Source organism: Ochotona princeps, chromosome 29 (genome assembly GCF_030435755.1).
Source record: "Ochotona princeps isolate mOchPri1 chromosome 29, mOchPri1.hap1, whole genome shotgun sequence".
Lineage (NCBI taxonomy): Eukaryota > Metazoa > Chordata > Mammalia > Lagomorpha > Ochotonidae > Ochotona > Ochotona princeps.
The window spans coordinates 10,209,022-10,236,607 of NC_080860.1; the positions used below are offsets into that span (position 1 = coordinate 10,209,022).

Below are 27,586 nucleotides of genomic sequence, written 5' to 3' on the forward strand. Positions count from 1 at the left end.
CTCGCGCTCGTGAGCTAGTGTGTGTGGGTGTGTTAGGGTGTGGGGTGCTTTCGCCAGTCCTTCCTCTGAGGAGAATCTTATTTTTCTAGTTGGTTTGCAATGTGAAGGTGAGTCAGACCTCATCGTGCTGGATGGTCTGTGTAGATTTTAATTAAAACAGTTATCTGAGGATTATAGGGAAAATGACATTTGGCTGGACACTACTCGATGGAGAAGGGAGGGTATACTGACTGGCTGCTTAATACGATGTCACCAGAAGGAAATGGACTCACCTCACCCGGCTTAAAATCAATAACATCTCTGTCTGTCTCTCTCTGAAAGTAAAAAGTGAGTGATTCTGCAGACAGGCTTTTTCTACCCACTGGAACATCAGGAGGCTTAGTCTCCTCAAGCTAAACTCATTCCTGTCCCCCCGACCTCCCAGCTCATCCCCCGACACACCAGCACCAGGATGCTGATGGGGGGGAACAAGAGGTCATGATGCCGAAGCAGATGGAGGTGGCCAGGCAGCCCCCAGCCACCCAATGGCAGTGTTTGCTCGCCCTGTCTCTTGCCCATATACAAAGGTGATTGTTTGTCCCCTCACAGCCCTGGCGAAGGGACCCAGGAAGCAAACTCACTTGGGGCCATGACAGGGGTGTCACTTTCAGGGGCCACTTTGCAACATGATGACAGTGGATCTACTCATGTGAAAAGCAAGCTCTTGGGTGCTTCAGAAAGTTCATGGGGGATAAAACTTGTTCCAGAAAGGCACAGAGAAGCACAGGGAGAGCCACAGACCTTTTAAACAACAACAACCAAAGTTCTTTTGGAACATTCACAGCCAGAGTTCGGAGAGGGAAAGCAAGTGGCTGGACCTGAATGCTGGCAGAACTGAACCTGTGGGGCAAGCAGTCGGCTACATCGTGGTCCACTCTGGGCTGAGGGTGGGAAAGTGCAGGTGCAGCTCCTGCGCCTCAGTTGTCTGTGTGTCCCTGGACAAGTCCCTCCCCAGTCCTGCCCTCAGGTTCTCCCACTGTGAAAATGCTGGGAGGCTCCAGCCCCTGATGGTTCTCCACAGGAGTAGAACATAGTTTGTTGGTTTCAGAGTGAGGGTTTCTAAGGACCAGGTCAAAAGCACTCCAGAAAAGTCAGGGCAGGGTTGGGGGGCTGCAGGATGGAGCACAGCAGGGAGTGCTGAGGTCTGTGGCATACCACACACTTCTGTACAGCTGAAGGAAGACCCTCCACTGAGCCCCCAGCTCATTTTACCATGTGAGATGGGCAACCCAGGGCTTGTGCATTTCAAAAGAAATCAAACAGATAGGATGTTGTTGTTGTTGTTGTTGTCCTAAAGCGAATTTTGCCCACTGATAAATTCTGGAGTAGCTGAGCAAGTCTTCTGGCCCTGCCCCACCCCCTCCCGTAGGCCCCTCCCATGCCCCCCCATCCCAGCATGGGCCACCCCTGCCTCTCAGGAAGCACAAGGCACTACTCCGGGGGTGGAACGTGGCAGCAGCCGGTTAGCTGGTTAGCAGGGCTCCCGAGCAGAGTGTAAGAACAGAAATGTGTTTGAGCGTCAGCCCGCTAAAGGGCGAGCAGTCTGTCACATTCTGACCACCCATCCCTGGCCACGTGTTCTCTTTCTGCCATTCTCAGTTAATCAGAAGTGTCAACCCTTGGCTTCAGCTTCCCTGCCTGGGGTGATGAATTGCATTTTAATGAGTGGCCACCCTGAAGGGAAACCCCAGCCCTAGGAAGGCACCCGCAGGACCCTGGATGTGGGGACTCTTCTGAAGGTCACCCCTGTCCCTCCCAGCCCCCATCCACATCCTGGGATTGTTTTATAAATGAGCAGAGAGAGACAGGGTGCTGTGACTTGTTCAAGGTCCCCGGTCTCTGGGTTTGGAGCTCTCTGCAGGACTGCAGGCCGCTCCCATGAGACGCAGCCTGCACAGCACCCAGCAGGGGTAGGGATATGAGAAGATCCGCCTTTGTGCGATTTGACAGGAGACAAGCCTCCTTACTGGGTCTCAGGCCTGGACTCTGACCCATCCCTCTCCCCTGCCCCACCCCGCCCTCAGGGAGGTAAGAAGTAGCGGGCCCTTCCCAGCCCCGTGATGAGCTGTAGACCAGCTGTGACCCCAAAATCGAAGCAGGCTTGCACCCAAATCCTCATTCAGAGACAGTATGCCAACTCCTGGCATTTGTTTTTGTTTATCACAGTCGTTTGCAATGCACAGACATCCCTCAGAGACGCCACTAAACCCAGTTCAAACTCACACTCTCAAAAATTTCCACCACCTGCATTGAGATTTCCCTGAGGTTTGGGGAGAGACGAGGGGGCCTGAAGGGAGAAATGACATCTTTAGCCTTCCTACCCACTTCCTGTCTCTTCCCAAACCTTCTCCTTCCTCTGTGCAACCAAGAAATCCCTCCTCTCTCCTAATACAGGGAAGTTCCACCCATATTCAGGGCCCCACGAGGCAGCCAGTGACAAGGCTGCTTGTGATCGTTTAGAGCAGCGTCCCTAGAATGAATCCTGCCACATGCACTGTACAGAGAATGCAGTTCACTACAGATTCAATGTCAGTGCTGTCCACTCTCCCCTTCTTCTTTCCTAAGGCATCAGACACTGAGTTTGATGTAAAGAGGGCATTCATCTGCCCCCCAAGAGTTTTCATTTTGAATAATCTTAAATAAAACGGAAGCCCAGCTGTTTCTCTCTCAACCCACCAAGGGTCTGTCCTTCCCCCCTCTTTAACCTGGCACCTAAAATGCCATAAAGAACAATCAGCCACCGAGAAAGGCATTCCCAAGATTTGTAAGCGAGGTATGGAAATTAGCTTTGTTGTAAGTTCTGTCTGCTGGCTGTGTGACGCTGGACAAGTTAGGAAGCCACTCTGAAGTCAGGAGGTCAGTGAGATGACCCAGACTGTACATTCAGGCACCTGTCACACAGCAGGGAAGGCTTGCCTGTGTACACACCCAGGACTCTGCTCTAAGTCCTGCTAGCACTGATCGGTCACCCAATCTTCCCCAAAACCTTGGCTGCTCCACACCCCTCCATCCAAGCTTACCAAACCCTTTAAACATACCTACTTGTACCTCCAAAAAGGCCTGGAATTTTCTCCATCTTGTGTGCTTTAGAAAATCCCAGAGACTTCAAATCTTCACCCTCAGAGATCCAGGTATCTACTGGGTGAGTAAGAAGTTGGTCCTGGCAACACCAAGGTGGAGCCAAGGAACTTAGACCCATCCTCTCATGCAGTTTAGAAAACCTACTCCAATAGTTAGTGCAAAAGCAGTTCAGAACTCTTGCAGCCCTTGGCGACCTCCTGGAATACAGGTGTTGCTTTCTGGAGTGACCCCTTGGGTGATCAAACCCTCATTCTGCAGAGTCTGTTTCATCATGGGTGCACACATCTTCATCTCGATTTGTGACAAAAGGGCCCCTGGCTCAGGATGTGTCTCAGAGACATTCAGAAGGATCCAGAAGGAACGAATAAACTGTCAAAGCTAGCTTTTTCTTTAATTTTTTTTTCAAGATTCATTTATTTTCATTAGACAAATTTACAGAGAGAAGGAGAGAGAAAGATCATCCATCTGCTGGTTCACTCCCCAAAAGGCCACAACAGCCAGAGCTGAGTTGATCCAAAAGCAGGAGCCAGGAACTTCTTCCAGGTCTCCTATGTGGGTGCAGGGTCCCAAGGCTTTGGACCATCCTCTGCTGCTTTTCCAGGCCATAAGCAGGGAGTTAGATGGGAAGTAGAACAGCTGGGACATGAATCAGTGCCCATTATGGGATGCCAGAGCTTGGAGGCAGAGGATTAGCCTGTTGAGCCAAGGTGCCAAGCCCCCAAAGTTCGCTTTTTTTGTTTGTTTTCTTCCCTCCAACCCTTTCTCTTCACCTCTTTCCTTACCCCCCTCCATCCCTCCCTTCCTCCCTGGCGTCCTCCCTTGCTGAAATCCCTCTTCTATCCAACCACCCCCCCCCCACAACCCCACCCCAGACCAAGAAGTTCAAAATCCCTACCATGCGGACCACCAGTCGCAAGCCCAGCCGGCGAGGCTCCATGCTGAGCCTGTCCAGGACCAGCGGCGGGTCCTCGCCCCAGAGCAGCATGGTCTCCATCAACCCCAGCTCCGACGAGCCGCAGAGCATGGGCACTCAGGGCACCAACAGCAAGGACATCGAGGACAATGAGTCATCCTCCACCAAGCCAGACGAGGAGGTTCTCCATGTCAGTAAGTCCCACCTGCGGTCTGACCCCTTCCCCGAGGAGCGGTGAAGAGACAGACAATAAAGGGGAAGGCCACAAATGGACAGTGGTAGGGAACGGGCTTGGAAGAGAAAACAGCTGAAGTCAGGCTAGAGGGAGGATGCAGGCTAGCTCCAAAAACTTGTCAGAAATGCAGTTACAAGTTTAATTCAGCACAGAAGAACCTCGAAACCCAGGAATAGTTTCTATGCGGTACACATTTTCTTCTTGGACTTTTACATTTCTTTTTTCATGTTAATGTAATATTAATGCAAAGGAAACAGATACAGTGTGGTTCATAAATATACTTTCTATGAATATCATATTTCCTTTCTCCCCTCCCTCCCTCCCTCTTTTTCTCTCACATTCTCTCTCCCGCTCTGTGGTTCTCCCTCTTTTTCTTCTTTCATTTTTTAGTTTGTATGAAAACATTTTTAATTATAGTCAAGGGCTATACAAGTTGAATCTCCACTAAGTAGAGAGCAACAAGGAAGAAGACCCTCGTTCAGCAGTACATAGATGAGGGCGATGAACAGTAATCACATGGAAAGAGGAACACTTCACTCGTACACATCTTAAAATAATCATTCATTAAATCAGTCATTAACACTATCATGGTATCACATCTTTGAGCTTGGTTTGACAAAGATATAGAATAAAATTCCACAAAAAATGTATTTACAGCAATGCTGAGACACCCAGGCATTTTTCCTTGTTTTTTCTGTAATTCCTTTTGGTGTTTGATTTTTTTTTTTTGGTATCTGGCTTGATGCCCTCTGGTTGTGTCCATTTTGATGCAAATGGTGGAACTTCACTCTTTAATAGCTGAGTAATATTCCAGTGTGTGTATATACATCGTGTTCTACATCGTGTTCTTTCTCTACTCATCTCATGATAGGCACCTTTGCCTTCCGTATTTTGGCTGTTGTGAGCAGCATTGCCCTGAGCATGGTGCAAGCACAGCACGTCTCATGGGCACACATCCAGTAATGGCATTGTCGGGTCATATGGCGTGTCTGTCTCTAGCTATTAAAGAAACCTCCATACCCAACAGTGTGTGAGTGGACCCCTCTCTGCTGCCTCACCAGCTTTGTGACTCTAGCTTGTGGATTGTAGCCATTCTGATGGGAGTGAGGTTGTATCTCATGGTGATCTTCATTCGCATTCCCCCGATGGCTAGTTGAGTGTTTTCTCATGTATTTGTTGGCCATTTGCACTTCTCCTTTGGAGAACTGTCTGTTGAGGCCCTGTGTCCATTTCTTCACTGGATTTGTGTCCAATTTTTTGAGTTGTAACAGATTTGGATATCAGTCCTTTGGTAGCTCACAAACATTTTTATTATTCTATAGGCAGTCTCTTCACTCCATTGGTCATTTCCTTTGCTGTGAAGAAGCATCCGACTTTTGTATAATCCCATCTACTTACTTTTGCTTTAGTTTCCTGTGCTTTTTGGGGTCTTATCAATGAAGTCAGTATCTACTAGAGTGTCTTGGAGTATTTCCTGTCCACTTTCTTCCAGAAACTTCATAGTCTCAGGCCTTGAATTTAGGTGTTTGAGCCATCTTAAGCTGATTTTCATACACTGTAAGAGGTACAGATACGTTTTTTTTTTTTTCTACATATATACTCCAGTTTTGCCAGCTACCATTTCTTCCAGGTGTAGTCTAGGCATTTTTGTCAAAAGTCAGTTGGCTGTACATACATGGATTCATTTCTGGGCTCTCTGTTCCATTGACCTATGTGTTAGTGTTTACGCCAGAACCATGTTGTTTTGATGACTGTTGCTTTGCAGCATACTTTGAAGTGAGACGTTTCAATATCCTCCAGCTTGATTTTCTTTCTCTTTGCTTAGGATCACTTTGGCAGTTCTGGTTCTTTTTAAATTTCATATGAATGTTACATTTTTTCCCCCCAATTCTGTAAAGAATACATTTTGGTGGGACTAGTATTGAATTTGTAGATGACTTTAGATAGTACAGACATAACATAACACTGATCATAACACTGATTCTTCCAGTCTATGCGCAAGGAATATCTTTTCATTTCTTGTGACCTTGCTGATTCCTTTGTTCAGTGTTTTATAACTTCCATTGTAGAGAGCTCCCATTTCTTTGGCTGAATTTATCCTTAAATGTTTGATTTTTTTTTTATGGCTTTTATAAGTGGGATTTCTTTCTTAATTCCTCTTTCAGTGAGTTCACCATTAGCATATAAAAAGCTACTGTTTATTTTGTCACATGCACTTTACTGAGCTGGCTTATTCTGGTAGCATTTTGGCAGGGTATATACATTTTTTCACGTACAAGATGTGTGCTGCAATATTTTTTTTACTTCCTCTTTTTCCAGCTCTGATGCCCTTCTTTCTCCTCCCCGATAGTTCTTGATGTCCAGTTCTATGTTGAATACAAATGGCACAAGCAGATACCTTATCTTTGTTCCTATCTGAGGGGAAATGCTTTCAGCTTATCCCTGGTCGGTAGGACATTGGCCTTTTGGTCTGCCATAAATCCCCTCCATTATTTCATGAATTCATGGGGCGGCTATGACAACAGAATCACCACCAGCACAACAGGAGATCCCAAGATGATTTTTAAGAACAGGTAGAACAAGACCACATTGCCTGGATGGTTACCAATGTTACACCTGTACCTTTGTGTCTTCTAACTCTAAACTGAGGAGAGCACGGAAGTGTCCCGGATTCAAAACACCGTGTCAGCACCAGAGTTAGCATCAGAGCCCAAAGGGAGTGGAAGAAGAAGGAAGAGCCAAGCATAGGGCTTCTCTCCAGACACCTGTCCCCAACATCTAAGTAGTTACTGAGTCCTAAGACTCCCTCTGGCCTTACCCTATTTGTTTGTTTCTTTTACCTTCATTTAGAGACAGAAAACAGGAGGTGCGTCAGCTTTTGCCATGTTTTGTTCGGCATCCATAAGACTGTGTTGTGTTGTGTGTGTTTTAAACAGGGAGATGGCATTCCAAGATTTAACAGATTCTACACAAACATCTGGTTTTACAAACTCTTTGTAGTAGCAAGGGGCCTGCAACCCTCCATGACAATAGCCACCTGGGGCTCCCGCCTCTATGCTGGGCATTTGCTCCATAGCCTTACAATGGTACTGGTGCTGGTAGTGATGATGAGGCTGAAACAATAGCCAACATTTAAGACTTCTGGCAGCGGTGCTCAGCAATTATTTAGCGTGCTAGTAAAGACACCATTAGGATGGCCACATGTCTGGGTTTGAGTTCCATTTCTAGTTCCTGATTTCAGCTTCCAGCTTCCTACGAAGGCAGATCTGTGAGCCAGTGATGGTGGTTCATGTGGTTAGATTCCTGCCACCCACAAGAGAGATGGAGAGTTTGTTCCTGGATGCTGGCTTCAGTCCCCCAGCTATTGTGGGCATGGGAATGGACCAGTGGATAAGGGATTTCTCTTTCTCCCTCCTCCTTCTGAGCCTCCCTCCATCTCTCCCTCCATCTCTCCTCTCCTCTCCCCCTCCCTCTCTTATTCCCATTGCTTCCTCTCCCTCCTTCCATTTCCCTCCCTCTCCCCCTCCTTCTTCCCCTGCCCCCCACCTCTCCTTCCCTTCTTCTCTCCCTACCACTCACTCGTTCTTCCCCCTCCTTCTCTCCCTCTGCCCTTCCCTATCTCCCTCTCTCTCCTTTTCCCTCCCTCCCCCTAATCTCCCCCTACTACTCCCTTCTCCTTCCCTCTCTCCTAATCCAGTACTTCCCTGTCACTCCTCCCTCTCCCTCATTATCCTCCTCCTCTCCCTCCCTCCTCCCTCTCCCCATCTCCCCCTCCTCCCTCTCAGAGAAGTGAAGTCTTAAGAGACCCTTTATGTGTCAGCTCCTGTATACAGATAGAAATACAGTTAATATTCCAACCAATCAGTGATGGAGACCAAACATGAAGCCCTAAAATTTGGCTCTCAAGTCACACACTTAATCCCTTTGTTTTACCCTAGTCTGTAGAGAGGATAAGAAATGAAAGATACTCTGGAGAGCAGCTGGATTTTTCTTGGTTGTCTTGATCTTGGCACCCAGCAGGTGTACAAACAAGGCTGAGAAAGGTGGTTCCCCCAGAGATCTGCCCTGGAGGGGAAGTCGCCCTACACCAGCCTCTCTGCCCTTTTACTCCGTTTATAACTTAACTTCCATTGCACTTGTCACAGCCTCGACAAAAGCAGATTAATTTCCCAGCTGCTCATTGCCTTCCGAAACCCCATCAAAGTCAAATTGATTTCGGAATTCGTGACTCCTACTCTGGGAGACACACCATTTGACCAAGGCTAATTTTCAGGGCTGGCTGCCTAATGAAGTCTTTGTGGATGCACAGCCCTGGAGACAGCAGGTCACCACCCCTCCCTGAACTGATCCCCTCACTCAAAATCCATAGCCGGGGTACTCCCCCAGAGCCCAAGTCCTGGCCATCCCTTCTGTCAGTGTTGAAGCTCTGAGTCTTGGAACTATTAAAAGAGAAAGGCAGTTAATTATAGGTAACTCAAAGTATAGGTCCTGGACCACCACCTCTTCACTCTCAAATCAGCCACATATAATTAAAAAAAAATTTTTTTTTAGAGATCTCCTTTTTCCCAAAAATAAATGGGCTTAGTCGTTCAAGGGTGAGATTCTTCGGCTGGGGATGGAAGATGAAGCCAGGAAGTCAGGTTTGTGTTCTCTGTGGCTGTGATTTTTGACGTTTGAGATGCAGCATGCCATTGCCTTGGAGGCGTGGATGGAGAACAGTATCTCTAGAGCCCCAGCAGCTAGGAGAGGAGCAGGTTCCTCTGAGAGCAGACTTCCCTCAAAGGACTGTGTCCCTCAGGGAAGCCCTGATGTACAGCATATTCATCCTTAGCGAATAATCCCTTGCTCCCATGTAATCTTTTTTTTTTTAAAGATTTATTTTTTCATTTTTATTACAAAGTCAGATATACTGAGAGGAGGAGAGACAGAGAGGAAGTGGAGCTGCCGGGATTAGAACCAGTGGCCATATGGGATCAAGGCAAGGACCTTAGCCACTAGGCCACACTGCCGAGCCCCACTCCCATGTAATCTTGAGGGATCCCAGCCACATGATGAGTGGGGCTCCACACACATGGGGAAGGGGGATGATGGACGTACCATTCCTGCGCACAAGCATTTGACAAGCGGAGAGGCAAGCCTGGGGTGCATTCAGCTGAGTGTGCAGCTTCCTGTATGATTCTTTAGGAGGATCCCCCAATGTGCAGGACCCCAAGCTGTGCTCAGCCCCTGCTGACTTTGTATAGGTAGAGGAGTAGGTGGGGCAGTAGTCAGATGTTATTGCTTGGATCCCAGTAGAAAGGGAAGAAAGTAGAGAAGCCAGACACAAGCTCCCATAGGAATGGATTTGCTAGGAAGAGAGGCTACTTTGAAAATAAGGGGGTAAAATAGGAAATAGTGAAATGTTGATGTCACACCCTAGACGACTCCAAAGTCACTAAAGAAACACCCTCTTGTCCCCAACCCCCAGAACACATGGGATGCCAGTGCCACAGGCAGCAGCTTTACCTGCTTTGCTACAGCACCAACTCCCATACTAACTAAATTTTAGGCGCAGCACTCCCATTCAGAAGTACTCGACTTCCACCTACATTTTTTTGAGGGAAGCACCATTCAACCTGTAACGTTCAGGTTAGAGAAGATTTCTATACTATATCAGCATCAACAGTATCAACGTCTGAAGATCAAAGCCACCTAATGCAGTGAGGGTAGTGGGAGCCAGGGGCAGCTGGAGAGGGCGTGTCAAAAGGAGGGAGGGAGGGCGCTGTAGCAGCATCTCGGCTGCTTTTCTGGGCAGCTAGGGGGTCTGGATTTGGCTATTGTAAAAGGTCAGCATCTGTGTCCCAAACCCATCGGAGCTGGATTCAGTCTGTGGAAATCAGAGAGGGCTTCCTGACAAGATGCGTTTTGTTTTTTTTCTTGGAATGGGCACATCATTGTCTGTTTTGCTGTAGTAGAGGTCAGGATGAGGGGGAAGGGGAAGGGAGGGCTGCTCAGGGGAATCCAGATGTTGCTGGAAGGAAACTGAGGAATCACTGCTAAGAGGTATCAAGTGGAGTAGTGGGGTCAGGTGCATGACCTGTGGAACGCCACCAATCGCCACCTCTGGACCCCATGCTCCCTGGCAGGGGACGCAGAGATGAGCCCAGGAGGCTGGGCGTGGGCCCCGCCCTGCCCTGGAGACCCTCCCATCAAGGGCAACCTCTTTCTTACATTCCCATCAGACCTGCAGAAGCTCCTGGAGATGGTTCGGGAAAATGCACGAAGGACAGTCATGATGGAAGACGAGATGCAGAAAGAGGCACCCAGGTAAGGGCCAGTTAGGGGATGCCAGTGGCAAGCAAAGACCAAGGGGCTGCAGATGCCTGGGCATCTGCCCCATGCTGGGCAGTGAGCTGTGGACTGTGCCGCTGGGTGTCACCTACCCACCTTCTTGTGTCAACCCCCCTGTAACCAGGGTGGGCACGGTCATCTTTATTTTTACAAATGAGGAAATAAGGTTGAGAGGCCGAGTGACTTGTCCAAGATGACTCCGTGAATTCCGAGTGTGACTCATGCAGACCTGTCTCTTGCCGGTCACCGTTCTCTTATCCACTCAGCCCCACTACCTGCCAGGGATCCCGGGACTGTTTCCTTGTAGAGAAGGTTTTAACGACAAGGGACTGGCTGGGTACTGACGGCTATTCTTTATGAAAAGCAAGTTCAGAACTGTTACAACACCCACTCTAGTCTAGGATGGGGAGCAGCTTCCTTCTAGAAACTTGAAGCTGAGATCTGGATGAAGCATGAGGAGGAGTTGGCCTGGCAAGGTGAGGGGCAGGGGCTGCTGGCAGAGACAAGGTGGGGCGGGGGAGCAAGTGTGTAAACGTGGCCAGAAGGGACCACGGGACCATCAAGAAGCTGAAATGTAGCCCACATGGGATGCAGGGAAACATCCGTGGGCCTGAAGGATTGTGGGACTCCACAGATGCATCCAGCCAGTGACCAAGGAGACTCCCCAGGAAAGAGTCAGGCTTGAACCCGCTGCTCCCAGTAGAGACCATGGGCTGGAGCTGGAGATCACAGCCCTTATGTAGATGCCTCTTGAGTAAGCAGACTACTTCCTGAAAATAAATGAGGTCCCAGAAGAGGTTCATCATCAACGCCTTCCGCCTGCACAGGTGCCGGTGATGACTTATCCGTTATTGTTATTACCGTAATTACAGTTCACCGAGCACTCTCCCATACATCACACCCCTGCCTCTGCTGGCTGGTGATGAATTTGCTGCTTCCTCACCATGCATCAGGACCCCAGAAGGTGGCCGTCTGAGGCGCCGTGAGGCCCCTACTGCTGGGCAGCTTCCAGCAGGAGTGACGGGATAGTGATGAAGCTTCAGCTCAAGGGAACCCCTCGACGGCAGGAACGCAGATGTGGTAACCCCAATCCTAGCACCCTTGGACCAGTCACTCAGCCTTTCTCTAAATCCACACATGGAGGTGGTGTTACCCCCCGGGCATTGGGTGTGGAACCCGAAAGATCGGGGTCAGTCTTGAGCTCCGGGATTTAATGGGCAGGTGATAATGAGCCTGTTGCTGTCTCTGTGTGTCTGTTTCCAGTTCTTCAAAGTGAGGCTGATTAGTTCACGTAGGCCAGAGGGTGGCGGTGAGTACTAAATATTATCCTCAGAAAGCAGTGTTAAATGCTATAGAAATCACAACTGCCTCAGTGAGTCATTTTGAGTGTTTGAGATGATGCATTTATTGAACGTAAGAGCAGGTGTCTGACATAGAGGAAGCACTGCAGTGGTAGTGGCAGGCATGGGTGTTACCGACAGCCACTGGCTGCGCCAGGTGCACCAGCCGTCATGCCAGCCAACTCAGAATCTTCAAAGACAGGTGCACACTCAAGTGCTTCTCACAAGACTCCTCATGTGTTGTCTGTATTCAGTTTTTTTAAAACTTTTTTTTATTATTTTATGATACAGTTCCATAGGCCCTGGGATTTTCCTCCCTCCCCAAGTACCCTCCTCCCACCGAGTTCCCCTATATTATTAGTATAGTTCTTCATGAACAGTCATGTCCATCAAGGGCATGGACAGTGGCAGAGAGTCCAGCATCTTATTGTCAAGATATAGTTAACGGTTTCATTGGGAGTCCATCTTTGATCTGGAAGTAGAGATGCATGCTGCACTGTATCTTCACATGCCGATCTGATAGTCTCCATTAGTTACTGTACATCCCCTTAAATGAAAATCCACAACACAAAATCAACAGGAAGAATAGAAATTTACAATGCCATGAAGTTAAATAACATGCTACTGGAGATGATAGTCTACATTACACAGTCCATTCCCTTAAATGAAAAGCCACAAAACAAAATCAACAGGAGAAAAAATTAAGAACATTATGAAGTTAAATATGCTACTGATTGACTAATGTGCTGCTGAAAAAATGAAAAAGAAAATGCTGCTGTATGATCTGTGAGTCGGTGAAGAATTTAATGAGTGTTTAAGAGATGGAACTTCAAAATCCATGAGTTAGAGTTTCTGCTGATCTTTGCTGGTGAGATATGTCTCCTATAGGCGTCAAATAGATTGGTTTTGTGTTTTTAATCCAGTCTACTTATCTATGACATTTGATTGAGTTTAAGCCATTTACATTCAGGGTTAATATTAATGAATAGTAATTTGTCCTGTCATTTTAGCAATGGGTTGTTAATTGATTTAGTCTTCTGTTATTTTACTGGGATGTCCTTCACACTTACCTTTGTTTTTGGTGGGTGCTGAACCTCCTCTCTGCTAAGAGAACATCTTTAAGTGTCCTTTGTAGGGCAGGTTTGGAAGAGGCATATTCTTTTTTTTACTGTGGAAGAATTTTATTTCATTTTGCAAGACAAAGGAAAGCATTGCTGGGTAAGTTATCCTGGGCCGACAATTTTTTCTTCCATTCTCCTCTGGCCTGTAGATTTTGCTGTGAGAGGTCTCCTGTGACTAACTGGTATTCCTTCACCACCAGATTGTTGTGTCTGCTGCTTTCCCATGTCTGTCAGTCTCCAGGTGCCCCTCTGCTGTTGTTCTGTCCTCTCCTATTTCCTGGAATGTGCCCGCTCTGCTTTAAACAGAGAAACATTAGCCAGTGTAAAACGTGTCTTTACCCTATTCCACCATCTTGATTCTCCCCTGCATTCAGTGTTTTAAAAGATACAAAAAATAACCATGGTTACCGAGCAGGCACCCATTGAAATTTGCCTTGCTCATTAAGTCCTCCAGGAGCCAAGTCTCCCTAATCTCCCAGGAAGGCTGACAGGCACCCTGGAACTGCAGTCTTAGAAAAGGCTGCGTGCTCTTCTCTTAAGTGTAAGGGTGCTTACCCCAACCCTTACACTCTGAATTTGTCCCATTAGGTACTGATGCTGCACTCAAGGTTTCAGAAACTCCCTAAAACCCAGCCTGCCTGGTCTCCTGTCTGAAGGCCAGACTGCTGCTCCATGGTCATCTAAGACAATGGCCCTCCCTTAAAACTCCCCAGCACTGTTTATGTCCCCAGATGTCCCTGAGGGATCCAAATCAGTTTGAGCTACTTGAGAAACACAATGATCTTTGTACCTCATCATAGGCCACTTAGAATGTCCCAGCAGCAGCCAGAGCTTCTAAAATTTATTTTATTTCTTTGGAAGGCAGGAGAGAGAGGGAAGGCTGAGAGGAGACAGAACTAGAGAAAAAGAGGGGAGAGAGAGGAAGAGAAAGATGGAGAAAAAAGAGAGGGAAGAGAGGGAGTGGGGAGACGGCTGCAAGAACCAGGGAGGAGAGAAGGGAAGGATAGAGATAGAGAGAACCAGGGAGGAGAGAAGGGAAGGATAGAGATAGAGAGAACCAGGGAGGAGAGAAGGGAAGGATAGAGATAGAGTGGGGGAGAACGGACAGGATAGGGGGCGAGAAGAGGCGGAGGGGGAAGAATACCAAAGAGGAGAGAGGGAGAAAGAGCTGGAGAGAAGAGGGCGTGGGGGACAGAGGGAGAGAGAGGAGAGGGAAAGGGATGAGAGTGGGGCAAAAGGTAGAATAGGGGAAGATAAGAGGGATAGAGATGAGAGATTAGGAAGGGGCTGAACCTCAAGTTCAAGCCTGTGGCTCAACAGGCTAATCCTCCACCTGCTGGTGCAGGCATCCCATGATGGGCACCAGTTTATGTCCCTGCTGCTCCACATCCAATCCAGCTCCCTGCTTGTGGCCTGGGAAGGCAGTGGACGATGGCCCAAGTCCTTGGGCCCCTACCCACATAGGAAACCAGGAAGAAGCTCCTGGCTTCAGATTGGCTCTGCTCCAGCTGTTGTGGCCATTTGGGGAGTCCACCAGTAAATGCAAGTGCTCTCTCTCTTTCTCTGAATCAACCTTTCTGATGAAGTTGAATGCATCTATTTGAAAAAGAGGAGAGGGAAGATGAGAGATGATATGGAGGTGGGGAGAAAGAAGATGGATCGGGAGAGACAAAGGATGGAGAAGATGAGGGGAGAAAGAGGGAGGATGAAGAGTAGAAGAGGGGGAGGGAGGGGAAGGGAGAGGTGGGCAGAACTGACAGGACAGATGGGGAGGGACGAGGGGAGGCTAGAGGGAGAGAGCTGAGAAACAGAAGGTGATAAAGGGGAAGGGAACTGAGAGGGAGGAGAGAGAAGGGGGTTGGAGAGGGTAAGTTGACAGATAGGGAAGAGTAACAAGGGAGGGTGAAGGAGGAGTGGGTGGGGCTGGCGCTGTGCCTCCCCCCAACAACCCTGCACAGATGAATGCAGGCATCCCCCATGGGTGCCGGTGTGTGTCCCTGCTGCTCCACTCCCATCCAACTCCCTGCCTGCCTGCCTGTGGCGTGGGAAAAAAACAGAGGATGGCTCAAGTCCTTGGGCCCCTGTATCCATGTAGGAGACCTAAAAGAAGTTCCTGGCTTCACACTGGCTCAGCAGCAGACTTTGGGCCACTTGGGGAATGAACCAGCAGATGGAAGATCTCTCTTCTGCTCCTCTCTGTAAATCTGCCTTTCCAGTAGGGATTGGGGAGAGGAAGGGAGAGAGAGAGGGTAGTGCAGAAGTGGGAGACTTGGAGAGAGAAGGTGGAGAGGAAGGAAGTGAGAGGAGGGAAGTGAGAGGAGGACAGAAAGGTGAGAAAGACGGGAAGGGAGAAGATGGACAGGGGGAGAAACAGGACAGGGGGAGAAACAGGGCAGGGAGAGAGAAGGATGAGGAGGTGCGAGAGCTGTGGCTCAGAAACCCCTTCACCTGCTAGTGCTGGCACCACAGGGGGTGCAGGATCTTGTCCCTGCTGCTCCCCTTCTGATCCAGCTCTCCGTTTACAGCCTGGGAAAGACACAGAGGCTGCTCAAGCCCTTGGGAACCTGCAGCCAAGCGGGTGATGTGGAAGCAGCTGCTGGCTTCAGGGTTTGCACAGCTCAGGCCATTGCAGTCACCGGGGAAGTGAGTCAGCCAATGGAAGATCTCTCTCCTTTTCTCTGCAAACCTGCTCTTGAAAAGATTTGTGAGAGAGGAGAGAGAGCAGAGAAGAAAAAGGGAGAGAATTGATAGGATGAGGAGACAAGAGAGGGAGATGGTGTAGAGGGAGGGAGAGAGGGAGGAGGTGAGGGAGAGGTGAGGGAGGGAGAGAGGGAGGAGGTGAGGGACTGGCACTGCGGCTGCACAGAATAATCCTCCACAAGTTAGTGCAGGCATCCCCCACATGGGTACCATGTCCTGTTGCTCCACTTCCTTCCAGCTCCCGGCTTGTGGCCCTGGGAGGCAGCAGAGGACGGCCCAAAGCCTTGGCCTGTAGCTGCAGAGGAGACCGAGAAGCTCCTGGCTTCAGATCACCTCAGCTGCAGACTTGGGGCCATTTGGGGAGTGACCAGCAAATGGAAGACCACTCTCTCCTCATCTCTGTAGATCTACTTTTCAAATAAAAAATATTTTTTTTTAAAAGGAAAGCGGGGAGAGAGAGAGAGAAGTAAGATCAGGAGGGGGGAGAATTGACAGGCTAGCAAGAGAAGAGAGGAGAAAGAGGAAAAAGGAGACAAGAGTGAGGAGACAATGGGGGGAAGAAGGTAGAGGGGGGCAACTGACAGAAAGGGGCCAGGGAGGAGACTCTTAAAAGGTGGAGGGGTGAATTGAGAGGAGAGGGGAATGCAGAGAGTGGACAGGAGTGCGAGGAGATGGGAGGACAGGGAGCAGGACCATGTGAGAGGGGAGGGGAGTGATGGAGAGGGGAGGGCAATAGAGAGAAAAGAGGGCGACAGGGACAGAGAAGAGGGGACAGGGGAGTGTGGGGGGAACTGACAGAGGGAGAAAGAGGAGAAAGAGGTGAGGGGGAGAAGGGAGAGCTAGGGAAGGCAGGAGAAGCTCTCCCACTTGCTGGTCACTGCCCAGATGCCCCGAGCAAGCAGCTCACACCTCAGCCCAGGTCCCCCACACTGCTGGCAGGGACCCAACCACTTCCTGCAGCCATCCAGGGTCTGCATTAGCAGGGAGCCGGAATCCAGAGCAGAGCCTTCCTTGGACTCAGGCCCAAGCACTGCCCATCACAAGCACCCAAACCTGTGCCCATGTAGCCCAGGAGAGGAGCCTGCGACCCACAGCACCTGCAGGTCCCTGCTGCTCCGCAGCACCCTGTGCACAGAGCCCAGCTTCACCAGCTTCCTCTCATCCGCAGCCTCCTGTCAGTGTTCAAATCCAGCAAGAGTGACTCTGCCTTCAAGGATGGCCAGACCATGCACAAGTCCAGGTGGGAAGAGGCGGAACAAACTCCTCCTGGGACTGTAGCAAGCTGGTGGGGGCCGGAGAAGGGGTGCTTCCTTCTCAGGACCTCACTGGAAGCAGCGCCTCCCCTCCAGGGCTGGGCATAAGCAGCCAGTTACTTTTCCCTGGTGTCACATGAAAATGATCCAATAGTTAAAGCAGCAAGGGAGGGAGGGTGTGGTGCTTTAGTTTAACAATAATATGCTTATGTAAATATTATAGAAATATATTAGTATATTAACATAATAGTGTGAATAATGTGAGGATAATAATAAATTGTATTATCTATATATATATCTGAGGTATAGAACATGGAGGACCACATACAAAGTGAAATGCCCCTGCCCTCTTTCCTGGGGTTATTTTCCCTGGCGGAGGTGGAACTCTTACCCTCGCGGAATGTGCTAGTTTACAGAATACTCTTAGCTTCCCACTGTGTGTCGACAGGGGTGCTGGGTGCCGGCGACCTGGTGGCAAATGAAACCCGGTGGTCCCTCCTGGATCTCACGGTCTGGGCTGTCATCAGGACAACTGAGGCATCTTCCACCCTAAGAGGGGCCACAGCCTCCTTCCAGATGCGGGTTTAACTGCATGCTCTCATGGCAGGTGATCGCCAAGAAACCTACAGCAGTTTCTGTGATCTTAGCCGTGAGTTATACAACAACACTCAATGGCAGTTCTAATAACTGCTGTAATTCTGGATTAGTGTTGAGCGTAAGTGGAGAATAACCAGGCCCACCAGCAAGAACTGCCAGGTGGCCCAGCCGCGGAAGGGAAGGGCCAGACTTGCAGTGTTACCCCGCTAGGATCACACAGGTCAGTTGCTCTAACGTAAGAAAGCGTGATAGGGAGGGGCCGAACATGCTGGACAGTGACAACGCACTTGGGCAAAGGGCACAGGGGAGGGACAGGCCGATGGGGGCCCTTCGTCAGTCGCAAGAGGAAGCAAGCAGTTAGGGATCCAGTTAGGCTGACCGTGAAAGGGTTAGCTCACAGGCTGATCAGTCAGTCAGATGAGGAAGTTCCAGTGTCCAGAGGGAAACTGATTGCTAGCCGACTCCAGAGGTGGACAGCAGGTGGCGCTAGATTGCACTCAAACTACCTGTGTCCTGTACCTGAAGTGTTGTCCAACTGAAGAGCCCTTGTAGGAAGAGAGAATCCAGCTCAGTCAAACCAAGGCTGAGCTGGCACAGTGCAGATGTGAAATGTGGGCCATGGAACAGCAGGAGTAGGAGGGAAAGACACGAGGTGGCAGCTCCAGGCCGAGGGCTGTGGGAGGAGCCAAGGCAAAGAGGTGAATAAGAAGCCACACTGAGTTGTGTGAAGGGTACCTGCCTTACCTGAAGCCCGGAGACTAACAGGTGCACTCAGGGGCCTCAAGTCACCTTGTCGTGAACAGCAGACGACTCAGGGCAACCCAAGAACCATCGCATTGTGTTTCAGCGAAAGATCCATCAGTACAAGCGCAGAAAGCCACACTGTGTTGCTCCAGAAGAAGTCCAAGAGGTGAGCCAGTCGGGCAGTAGTAACAGCTGGGTCCATGGGAGCATATCCCCTCGGTGGGGTGAAAACGACCCAGTGTAGACCAGACCCACCCAGAAGCAATGGGCAGTGATGCTGCAGGACCAGGAAACCCCAGGGCAGGGGAGGGGCTTGAGCCTGAGACGCTGGACCACCGGGCAAGCGGTGTGCAAACCCTTCTGTGTGTCTGCAGCCGCACCACCCGTGACATCGTCCACGGCAAGACCGGGGTGTGCAGCAGCCTGCGGGCCAAGTTTTACAGTGTGGCCCAGGAAGCCGCCTTCTGCCTTCAGGACAAGATGGAGGTCCTCCTAAAGTAAGAGCTCTTATACTGTGTACCCTGCACCCCGGGACATTTCCCCCGAGACCTGCCGGGTGCCAGGGCCGCAGCACGGACGGGCAGAGCTCCCAGGGAATTTAGTCTCCTGAGAGACAGAGGCAAACCAGCAGCACCTGTAACTACATGGGCACAAGTTCGCACAACTGCCGGGCCAGCAGGAGAGGAGGGGAGAGAGGAGCTAAGTTAGGTTGGGTCATCTGGAAGATTCCTCAAAGGTGGCGGCTTCTGGAGCCGCTGGGGCTCTGAGGGGAAGGTCCAACGGCACTCGAGGCAGAGGGAAAGTCGCACACACAGTGCCACGGTACAAAGGGACCAGGGACACATGAAGGCAGATGGGAAGTGGTGATGAAGGCTGCATCACACACCAGCCATGCGTGCTGTCAGCAGGACCGGAATGCCCATGAGCAGCACAGCGGCAAGGCTCTTTGGGGGCTTCTCGAGTACCCTGAGAACCCAGGAACTACATGCCGCCTGGCACCCTCTACCTGACGGGCAAGCCACCCAAGGCCAGGGGTGCACAGGGGACCAACCCCTCGCCTTTGCTCCTCAGTCAGACACGGAAACAGACAGTCACACAGAGCAGTGAGGGCTAGCATGCAAGCAGGCAAGGAGCTGAGGGGATGCAGGAAAGAGAAGGGGTGCCCTGCCTGGTCCAGGACTGCCATCAGGGAGGTCTTCCTGGAAGCAGCAGCAGCAGCATGCTCAGTTTCACAACAACAGGTGTTGTTCTCATAGTATTTACTACCTAGCTTTGCACGTCTCATTTGCTCCTCACAGCAAGCCTGGGGGTGGGCGCTAGCACTGCACCCGTTTTATAAATGAGAAAAAGGCATCAGAGAGCTCTCTTATCAAATCCCTGAGTGGCTACGACAGGAAAGGTAGAAGTCAAAGCTGAGGTGCACAGTGGGCAAGTCAGAGGGAAGGCTAATAGTGGCATCCCATAGGAAAAGAGGGGGCACCAGGAGCTGGGGACCAGCCCGTGGGGAGATATGGCTGGGACTCGGGCCACTGCAGGGCGATCACAGAGCTAGACGAAGCTGTGTCAAACAGGAGAGGGTGAGCTTTGGCCTCGGAGATTCTGATCAGGAGTAAAACCTCAACATTCTTGGAGATAAAGCTGGACTCGTCCGGAGTCTTGGAGGGCAAGTTTTTTTTTTTTTTTTTTTGAATGTATCTATCCTGAGTGACATGGGAAGCCAGTGAAGGCTGAGCGCAAGAGACTGCCCTGGATCCACTCAGAGTGTGAGGTCTCGTTGGAGGATCAGGGCTGAGGCCCAAAGCAGGCAAGCCGGGTCTTTGCCTGGTGTGTCTGCCACTGAGCTCCCAGCGCTCCCCGCCTCCTGTCACCTCCTCTTCCCTTCAGGGAGGTAGGGGCCATCACCCCCCCCCACCTGACAGATGGGGAAGTGGGCAGGCAGGAGAGAGGAAGAGAGAAAGACAGGGTGAAGATTTGCTTTTGCAAGAAAACTGTCTCAAGACTTGAGAGCTACAGTTTTTTTTTTCCTAGCACAGATTTTCCAGAAACTCTGAAGATTCCTCTAATGCATGGATATGAGACTTTTGTACCAAAACTTACCTTTTATTCCCATCTCGCACAAGCTTCTCGAGTTCCCCTCTGTCGCCTTGATGCCAATGCCAGATGGGAGGGAGTAGCTGGGAGGGCTGAAGGGACTTGACCCCGAGGGAGACATGCCCAGGGTCAGAGATCTCTGAGGGCAGCTAGGGTGGCTTTGGGGTGGGGAGGAGGGCAAGGCGCAAATGCTGCCTCTTCCTTCTCGTATGTCCCTTGTAGACGCCAAGAAGAGCGAGGTCTCCAGAAGTTCCACTCCTTCGTCCTCGTCTCAAACTTCCAGAAGGATATAGCAAAAATGAGACAGCAAGTAGCGGTCATCAAAGGGGACGCGGAGGAGATCGCAGATCACTGGTAAAGATCGGGGAGAACCAGGCACAGCTGGGCCCTGGTGGGGGGGGGGTCAGGAAGGGGGTGTCACTCCGAGGGCATTCCACTCCACTGTCTGTCCAGGCATAGACAGGCCAGCAGGGGGCTCCCTGCCAAGCAAGCTAAATCCAGAGCATCTCCAGCGCTGGACCACAGATGGCCCCATCCACCTTTTGGCCATGCTCACCTTTCTGTTTCATTCAGGTCCACACATAAGGACTAACCTGCCCGACCCCCAAATTCCCAGAGGTTGTTAGGTCTATAGATGGATCACTTCGTATGCTACCCCAAACCCACTCACAAGGCTAAATCCCTCAAGGACACAGAGCCAGGCAGTAAACCCTCAGGACACTGTGAGGATATCAGAGCGACAGCAGTGAGCAGCCTGAATTAAGTGACTGTTGGGTGGCCGGGGCTGCCCTAAGGAGTTTCTAGAAATTATCTAGTCCATCCACTACAGGAAAGAAAAAAAATTAAAGGGTACGCACTAACCATTCCTGTCAATAGGGATCTCACAGCAGGTTAGACCTTGTACCTTCCCACCATCTCAAGGATGGGTTCCCAAACTTGCCTCCCCTCTGCTCCCATAGTCGTAACAGCAGAACACACCGAGCTGCAGCCTGGGCTTGCCTCCTGGAAGAGAGGTGGGTGAGCGCACACATACACCATCATCGCGACCGCCTCCTGCGTTCCCCTACAGACATCCACAGCCAGCCCAGCCTAATGAACTCAGAAAGGAATTTCAGCAGCCCATCACTCTAGCTGTGCCCACTGCCTTCAGGGAGGAGCACACATGCCTTGAACACCCTCAGCACTCACAAGACCCAAGTCACAATCAAGCTCTTCCTAATCCCTACGAATAAGAACATATTGCATCCATGGGGCCTTGATAATTTAGGGTGAAGGGAAAGCCAGACAGAGAGAGGGAGGGAGGGAGGGATGCTGTGCTGGAGGCAATTCATGAGCAACCGAGAGGGAGTGCCCAAGTGGCCCAGCCTCATCTCCCGCCAGCTTCCTAACCGTCCCTCCTGTCTTGGACTTGAAGGTACTTTGACCTGTTGTCCAAGCTCCCCGAGGACCTCAAGAACTTCCTCCCTGCCAAGAAGGTCCTGCTCAAGCTGCAGAAGTTTGGGGAAAACCTGGACCTGAGGATTCGGCCCCACATCCTCCTGAAGGTGCTACAAGATCTCAGAGTGTGGGAACTGTGCTCCCCAGACATTGCTGTGGCGATTGAGGTAACCCCCATTTCCCGCCTCCCCATTCCCTCCCCACTCCCTCGGGTGTCCTGATCCAGCCATCACTCGCACCCAGGCACCAGTTCAAGGATTGCAGGGGCAGTGGTCACATGACCTTGCTTGTTCAACCCTCAGAAACATTACGTTTCGTGTCAGTAGCAACAGCTCAAAACCCAGAGCTTTGGACCCTCTTAGTAAGGCGCTCTCTGCATCCTGCTACTCCAAGTGTGGCCTGTGGACCTGCAACACAACCTCCCCTGGGGGCCTGTAGAGGATGCGTTCCCAGGCCTCCGGTGCTGTCTCCCAGCTCGGGATGTGCATGGTGGCAGGGTCCCCAGCACTTGGGTGCTCTGGTTTAAAGTGAACTAGCAGCCACCTCCCTTAATTAGGGGAAATGAGAATATAGCTCTGGGAAAACAGCACTGCAAAGAGAAAGGGGGCACAGGTCAAGGCCATGTCCAAGGCGTAGGGTGGGAGGGAACACGGCTGCATCCAAGGGAGAAGCCCAGTGGGAGTCAGTGGGTGTGGAAGGAAGTGAGCAGTGGGGATGCATGGGTGCCAGGCAACTGCACACACCGAACAGGTGGCCCTCCCCAGAGGCGGTCCCCGTGCTCGGTCCCCTGAGGCCACCTGACTTGACTGGGAGGTGTTAACACATGCTAATGCAGCCACAGCTTCATTTTTACAAGGCATCTGTATTTTAATAGCTCTTCTGCTACCTGGCTCAGGGCTGGTGGTGTGTATGGGCTTTCAAAACATACTGATCGTCCCCACGTGCCCTCCCTGACTCCCCCCCCAGTTTGTACGCGAACATGTCGTCCACATGCCCCAGGAGGATTACCTCGGCTGGCTGCAGAACCGGATCAATGCAGCCATCAGGCCTCACAGCACCATGCTGTAGTCGGAGCAGCCGCTGGCCCCCAGGGAAGAGGGCTGGCCACCACCCTGTCCCCGCATGCTACCCCTGTACCTGATGCCTGCCTGCCCCTTCAGAAGTCCATTATGATACAGTAAGATCATGTGGAAACCACACCCGGTCCACTGTCTGGGAGGAGAGATTCACAGGGGCCTTCCCCGGCCACACCCCAGCTCCAAACACAAAGCAGGCCTAACCATACATAATCCCCTCCAGATTCCCACACCCTATTCCTCCCTCTCAAATTCTGGATAATAAACATTGAGCTAAATAATATCTTGCTGGTTAAGGGAGCCGTGGAACTGGGTGGAGTATTCTGATCCTGTCAACGACAGTTGCCATTGATCAAGTTTTGCTGTGCTGGACTCCTCCCATATTCTGTCACTTACATATCCTGAAGGCTTGGTTACACACGTACTGTAGGCTATCCCCACTTCATTGGAACTGGATGGATAGTTGGGTAGGCAGATCAATAGAGGGGTGGGTGGGTAGACGGGTGGGTGGGACATTCCCCAACCAGGCAACGATGTACAAGAAAATCCTCAGCTTGAGGGTCTCCGTAGATGTCCTCTAGTGAGCCTGGCTGCAGAGGGAAGCTTCCTGTTATCCCAGAACGGCAAGTGCTCTTTCTCTCGCCCCTTCTTGGTCTTATGTCCACCTACATTCTGTAGTTGCAGAACTTGTCGCTTCAACTCTGAGAGCTGGAGCTGTTGAACAATTGGTCTAGAGTTGCCATTTTGTCCAGAAGGTCAGAACATTCATGTAGGCTGGGATTCAGTGTCTCTCTACAATTCCAAAATGGAGCAGAGTGTTGGAAAGGAAATACAACACACACGCTAGACAGTGTCTCACTCTGCCATTCACTCCTTCATCCAGTGCGTAGTATTAGGAGCCCAGTAGGCACCTGCCAAGTCCCGGGTGCTGACAGTGGAGCCATGACCAAGGCAGAAGAGGCCCCTACTCCCAGAGTTCACATTCAGACAGAGTAGCCAACGGAATGTGATGGTTAACAGAGGGGGACTATCCGACCGTCTCCTCAGAGGTTCCCTGCAGCTAACATAACGTAACAAGCTGCTTGGGGCATCAAGGCATGGTGCCAAACATGGACGGACCGTACCAGTCAGAGCTCAAACTTCTCTGTGGCAAATGAGAAGCCGAGCGAAGGGTAGCAGAGAAGAAAGGAACAGGACCAGTAAAGGAGGACGAGGAACACGAGAGGGTGTAGAGACCTTGGCAGAAGACCAAGAAGAGAGAGGTTTGTGGAGGGGGGACTGGCTGAAGAAACCCCTAAGAAATAAGACACAAACCTCCACCTCCACTCCCACCCTTTGAACTTGAGGAATGTCGCAGCGCCCCCACGTGTCCTCTGTGAGCATCATTTTCAGGAGAAGTGGTGATGTGCCCTCCATCTGGGTTGTTGGGGTAGGGGCAAAGCCAGGGCTTGGAGGGGACCCAGAACCTGAGCAACATGGAGTTCCAGCCAGACCAGAGAAATGAATACTGCCCGAGTTCTCCAGGCATACAGAAGGCTGGAGGGGACATTTGCCTTCCCTCCAGACATGGCCTGGGGCACCTATGTCTCCAAAGTCTGGTGGCCATCTCAGTTGACGTTTAATCACAGTGACCAGTCAGTGCAGTGGAGCCCAATTAAAGCAAGCTGAAGATCCCTGGGGAAGGGGTGCCCTGCTCCATCCTTAAAATGTCTGGAAAGATGGGAGTTCACCAAGGATGAGCAGGTGAGGAGCGCGAGGAGTTCCAGGAAGAGGGACAGCGCGTGCCAGGGCCTGCAGGCAATGGAAACCAGCCAGCCATTCACACAGGAGAGCACACTCCCCTGCAGCTTGGAAAAACGGGCGGGGGGGGGCGGGGAGAGACATCAAATTATCAGATGACTTCCGGGTTACACAATCTAACTTGGACCTTTACCTCGCTGGCAATAGGGAGCCATGGGAGGATGTTGAGCTGGAGAATCAAGTCAAGACTTACTTAAAAAGAAGGCTACTGTGTGGGTGCAAGGCAGGGATCTGGGAGCTGGAGTCGGGGGGTGGGTCGGGGGGCGGCGCGGGGATGGCGGCGGCACAGACTGCGGGGACTACAAGGCCGTGGGACTGGGGCTGGCCTCAAACCGCAACCAACATGCAGGGCGGGGATGAGGTGGAGGGAGGTGCTTTGAATGTTCCAGGAAGATGGAATGGGGACCACAGGGTGCAGCGAGGTCCTCCCGGGACAGAGGGCTGCACAGAAGGTTCACCTGATGCCCACTTCCCACGGATCCTGATGGTCAGAGGGGGCGAGGAGAGAGCGGGCTTGCCGCGCAGAATTGCGGGAAGCACGGGGCAGCCCGCTCACCGTCAGACACCTGCAGAGGAGGTACTAGGTCCCAGATCCTGTGCAGAATACGCGACACTCCGCATCCTTCTCAGGACACCTTCTGAGCCCTGCAGGGCAGCGGAGCTCTGAAATGGGTTGTTTGCCATCACGGGCTATCCAGCCAACAACTAATAAAACTCCCCCCACACACACTGAACCTCATGCCTCACAGATCGCAGACCAGCAGGTCACTGCGGCTGCCGTGGTTTGGGAACAGCACCCGAGGACTTGCTCCCGGGCCGAGGTGCTGTGTCGGGCTGTGTTTTCACTCCCCTCAGCAGCCAGTCCCAACCCTACCTGACACAGCTTCTCAAGGAGGCATGACTACCATCCCCACTGTTCACGCAGGGACATCGAAGTCCTGCTGACAGTCACACACAGCAGGTAGGTGACAGAACCCAGTCTAGAACCAGATCTGTCTGTCCTGGCATGAGCCTGAAATCCTCACTCAGTCTTCCTCCCACCTGACACTTTCTGAGCCAGTTACTAAGAGGTATACCGCCATCTAGTGGTCATGATTCATTATTACCTGCCCATCATGCTCTCCAGCAAAATACAACCTTCCAGCCACAGACAGAGAATGGAAATTGGCAGCAATGACATACCCTACTTAGATAAGGATATTGACTCAATCACGAGAACGTATTCTACTACCAAAATGTTTTTGAGATCCCAGACTCCAAGACACAGGGTAGACCATTTTTTTGGCTGGGAAACTCTTCATTAGAATCCTACCCAGTGCTTCTGGCATCACCTGAGCGCGCGTGTGTGTGTGTACACAGAAGCAAAGATGGATGATTGTGGCATGACGCAAGAGGAGCCATCATCAGATCCCTGCCACTTTCCTATAAACATAGACACAAGGTTTGCACATATTTCTTAATGGTCTAAGACATAAGCCGATGGTTGAACATTCTAAGGTACAGCCAGCACAGTCCCCTCAGTGACCTGCCAGGCTGGTGAGAATAGAGAGATGTCCTTTTTTCCCTAGACTTTGAAGTGTGAAAACTCTACTTTAAGAATTTAGGCAAATGTACTATTTTAAGTCCTAGAATTGGGCTCCTTGTTACTTACCTTAAGCCAACAAATGCCCCCTAACCTTGACCTTACCACATCCGAATGAAAAGTTACTTGCCCTTTGAGCCGATCCATTACTGTGGCTGATTCCTAACCACACTCCTCCATCCCTGCTTTGCTCATAGTCCTGATTTTGTTCAAGTGTCTGCCTCTCCTGTGAATCAAGGTGAATCCCGATGGGTCTAAAGCCATGTGGACTCGATTCCTGGTGGCAGGAATGGCTCATGAAGGCTTGTGCAATGCCCATTTTCCATGTGCCTGGTGTGTGCACGCACCTGACTTCCCATCAGGGGCAAACCCAAGAGAAACCACTTTACTGGTGACTTTTGGTCACGTGCGAGGACCTAGCTTCTCGCTGGCCGAGGCAGTGGGGTCTGAGTTTTCTGCCTCAGAGCTGGAAGCCCTCAATTACAGACAGAATGGCAACATTCCTCTTCCTTCTCAACCAGCATCCCCTCTTGCAGTAGCCGTGGAAGGACAAATCCCCTCTTCCTTGAACAGCAACAGAAGCCAGGTGTGTTAAGTCTAGGGCTGCCACAAGGCGGCGACTGTGAGCCATAAAAACTGCCCAAACTCCCAAGGCGTGTTACATCTAGGGCTGCCACAAGGCGGCGACTATGAGCCATAAAAACTGCCCAAACTCCCAAGGCGTGTTACGTCTAGGGCTGCCACAAGGCGGCGACTGTGAGCCATAAAAACTGCCCAAACTCCCAAGGCGTGAAACGGAGGACATCAAGGAATTGGGAGGTGGAAGGAAGCCACAACCTTCAGAGAGCAGAGAAGTCTTCATTCCCCGTGTCCCAAGGGTCTAAGAACAGAGATAAACAATGGGAACTGACAATCAGAGATCTACCACACTGGCTGTGAGAGGGAGTTCGGGGGAACAGGTGTGTGGAGGAAGCGACAGATTATTCACATTCATTCGATGGCAAATGGGAGGAAAGAGCTAAGGGAGGTTTGCTATGTGGCAACTCAGCGATGCTCAGAGTGCTTGACTTGCATGAAACCCCGTCTTGCAACAGTTTGAATACTCACCAACTTCCCTCCTCATGCCAGGCCGTGCGAGCCACGTCTCAGGGATAAAGGCAGCCCCTGGCACCAGAAGTTAGCAAAAAAGGGTTAAGCAGTGGTGTAATGTAATGATCTGGAGTCAGATCAAGAAGGCACAGACCCTC

At 51.0% G+C, this 27,586-nt stretch overlaps 1 protein-coding gene across 2 annotated transcripts in view; it reads left to right on the forward strand.

Moving 5' to 3' along the window:
• Positions 1-23,101, forward strand: part of CCDC60 (coiled-coil domain containing 60) — a 133,664-nt gene extending 110,563 nt beyond the window's left edge. For both annotated transcript variants that reach the window (XM_058656935.1, XM_058656936.1), the window contains 8 exons: positions 3,993-4,227; positions 10,490-10,574; positions 16,928-16,999; positions 18,457-18,519; positions 18,728-18,850; positions 20,667-20,798; positions 21,859-22,048; positions 22,848-23,101. In XM_058656935.1, coding sequence (XP_058512918.1) covers positions 3,993-4,227; positions 10,490-10,574; positions 16,928-16,999; positions 18,457-18,519; positions 18,728-18,850; positions 20,667-20,798; positions 21,859-22,048; positions 22,848-22,949 — 1,002 coding nt within the window. In that variant the 3' untranslated portion in view covers positions 22,950-23,101. The remainder of the gene's footprint in view (positions 1-3,992; positions 4,228-10,489; positions 10,575-16,927; positions 17,000-18,456; positions 18,520-18,727; positions 18,851-20,666; positions 20,799-21,858; positions 22,049-22,847) is intronic.
• The last annotated feature ends 4,485 nt before the right edge of the window (positions 23,102-27,586 follow it).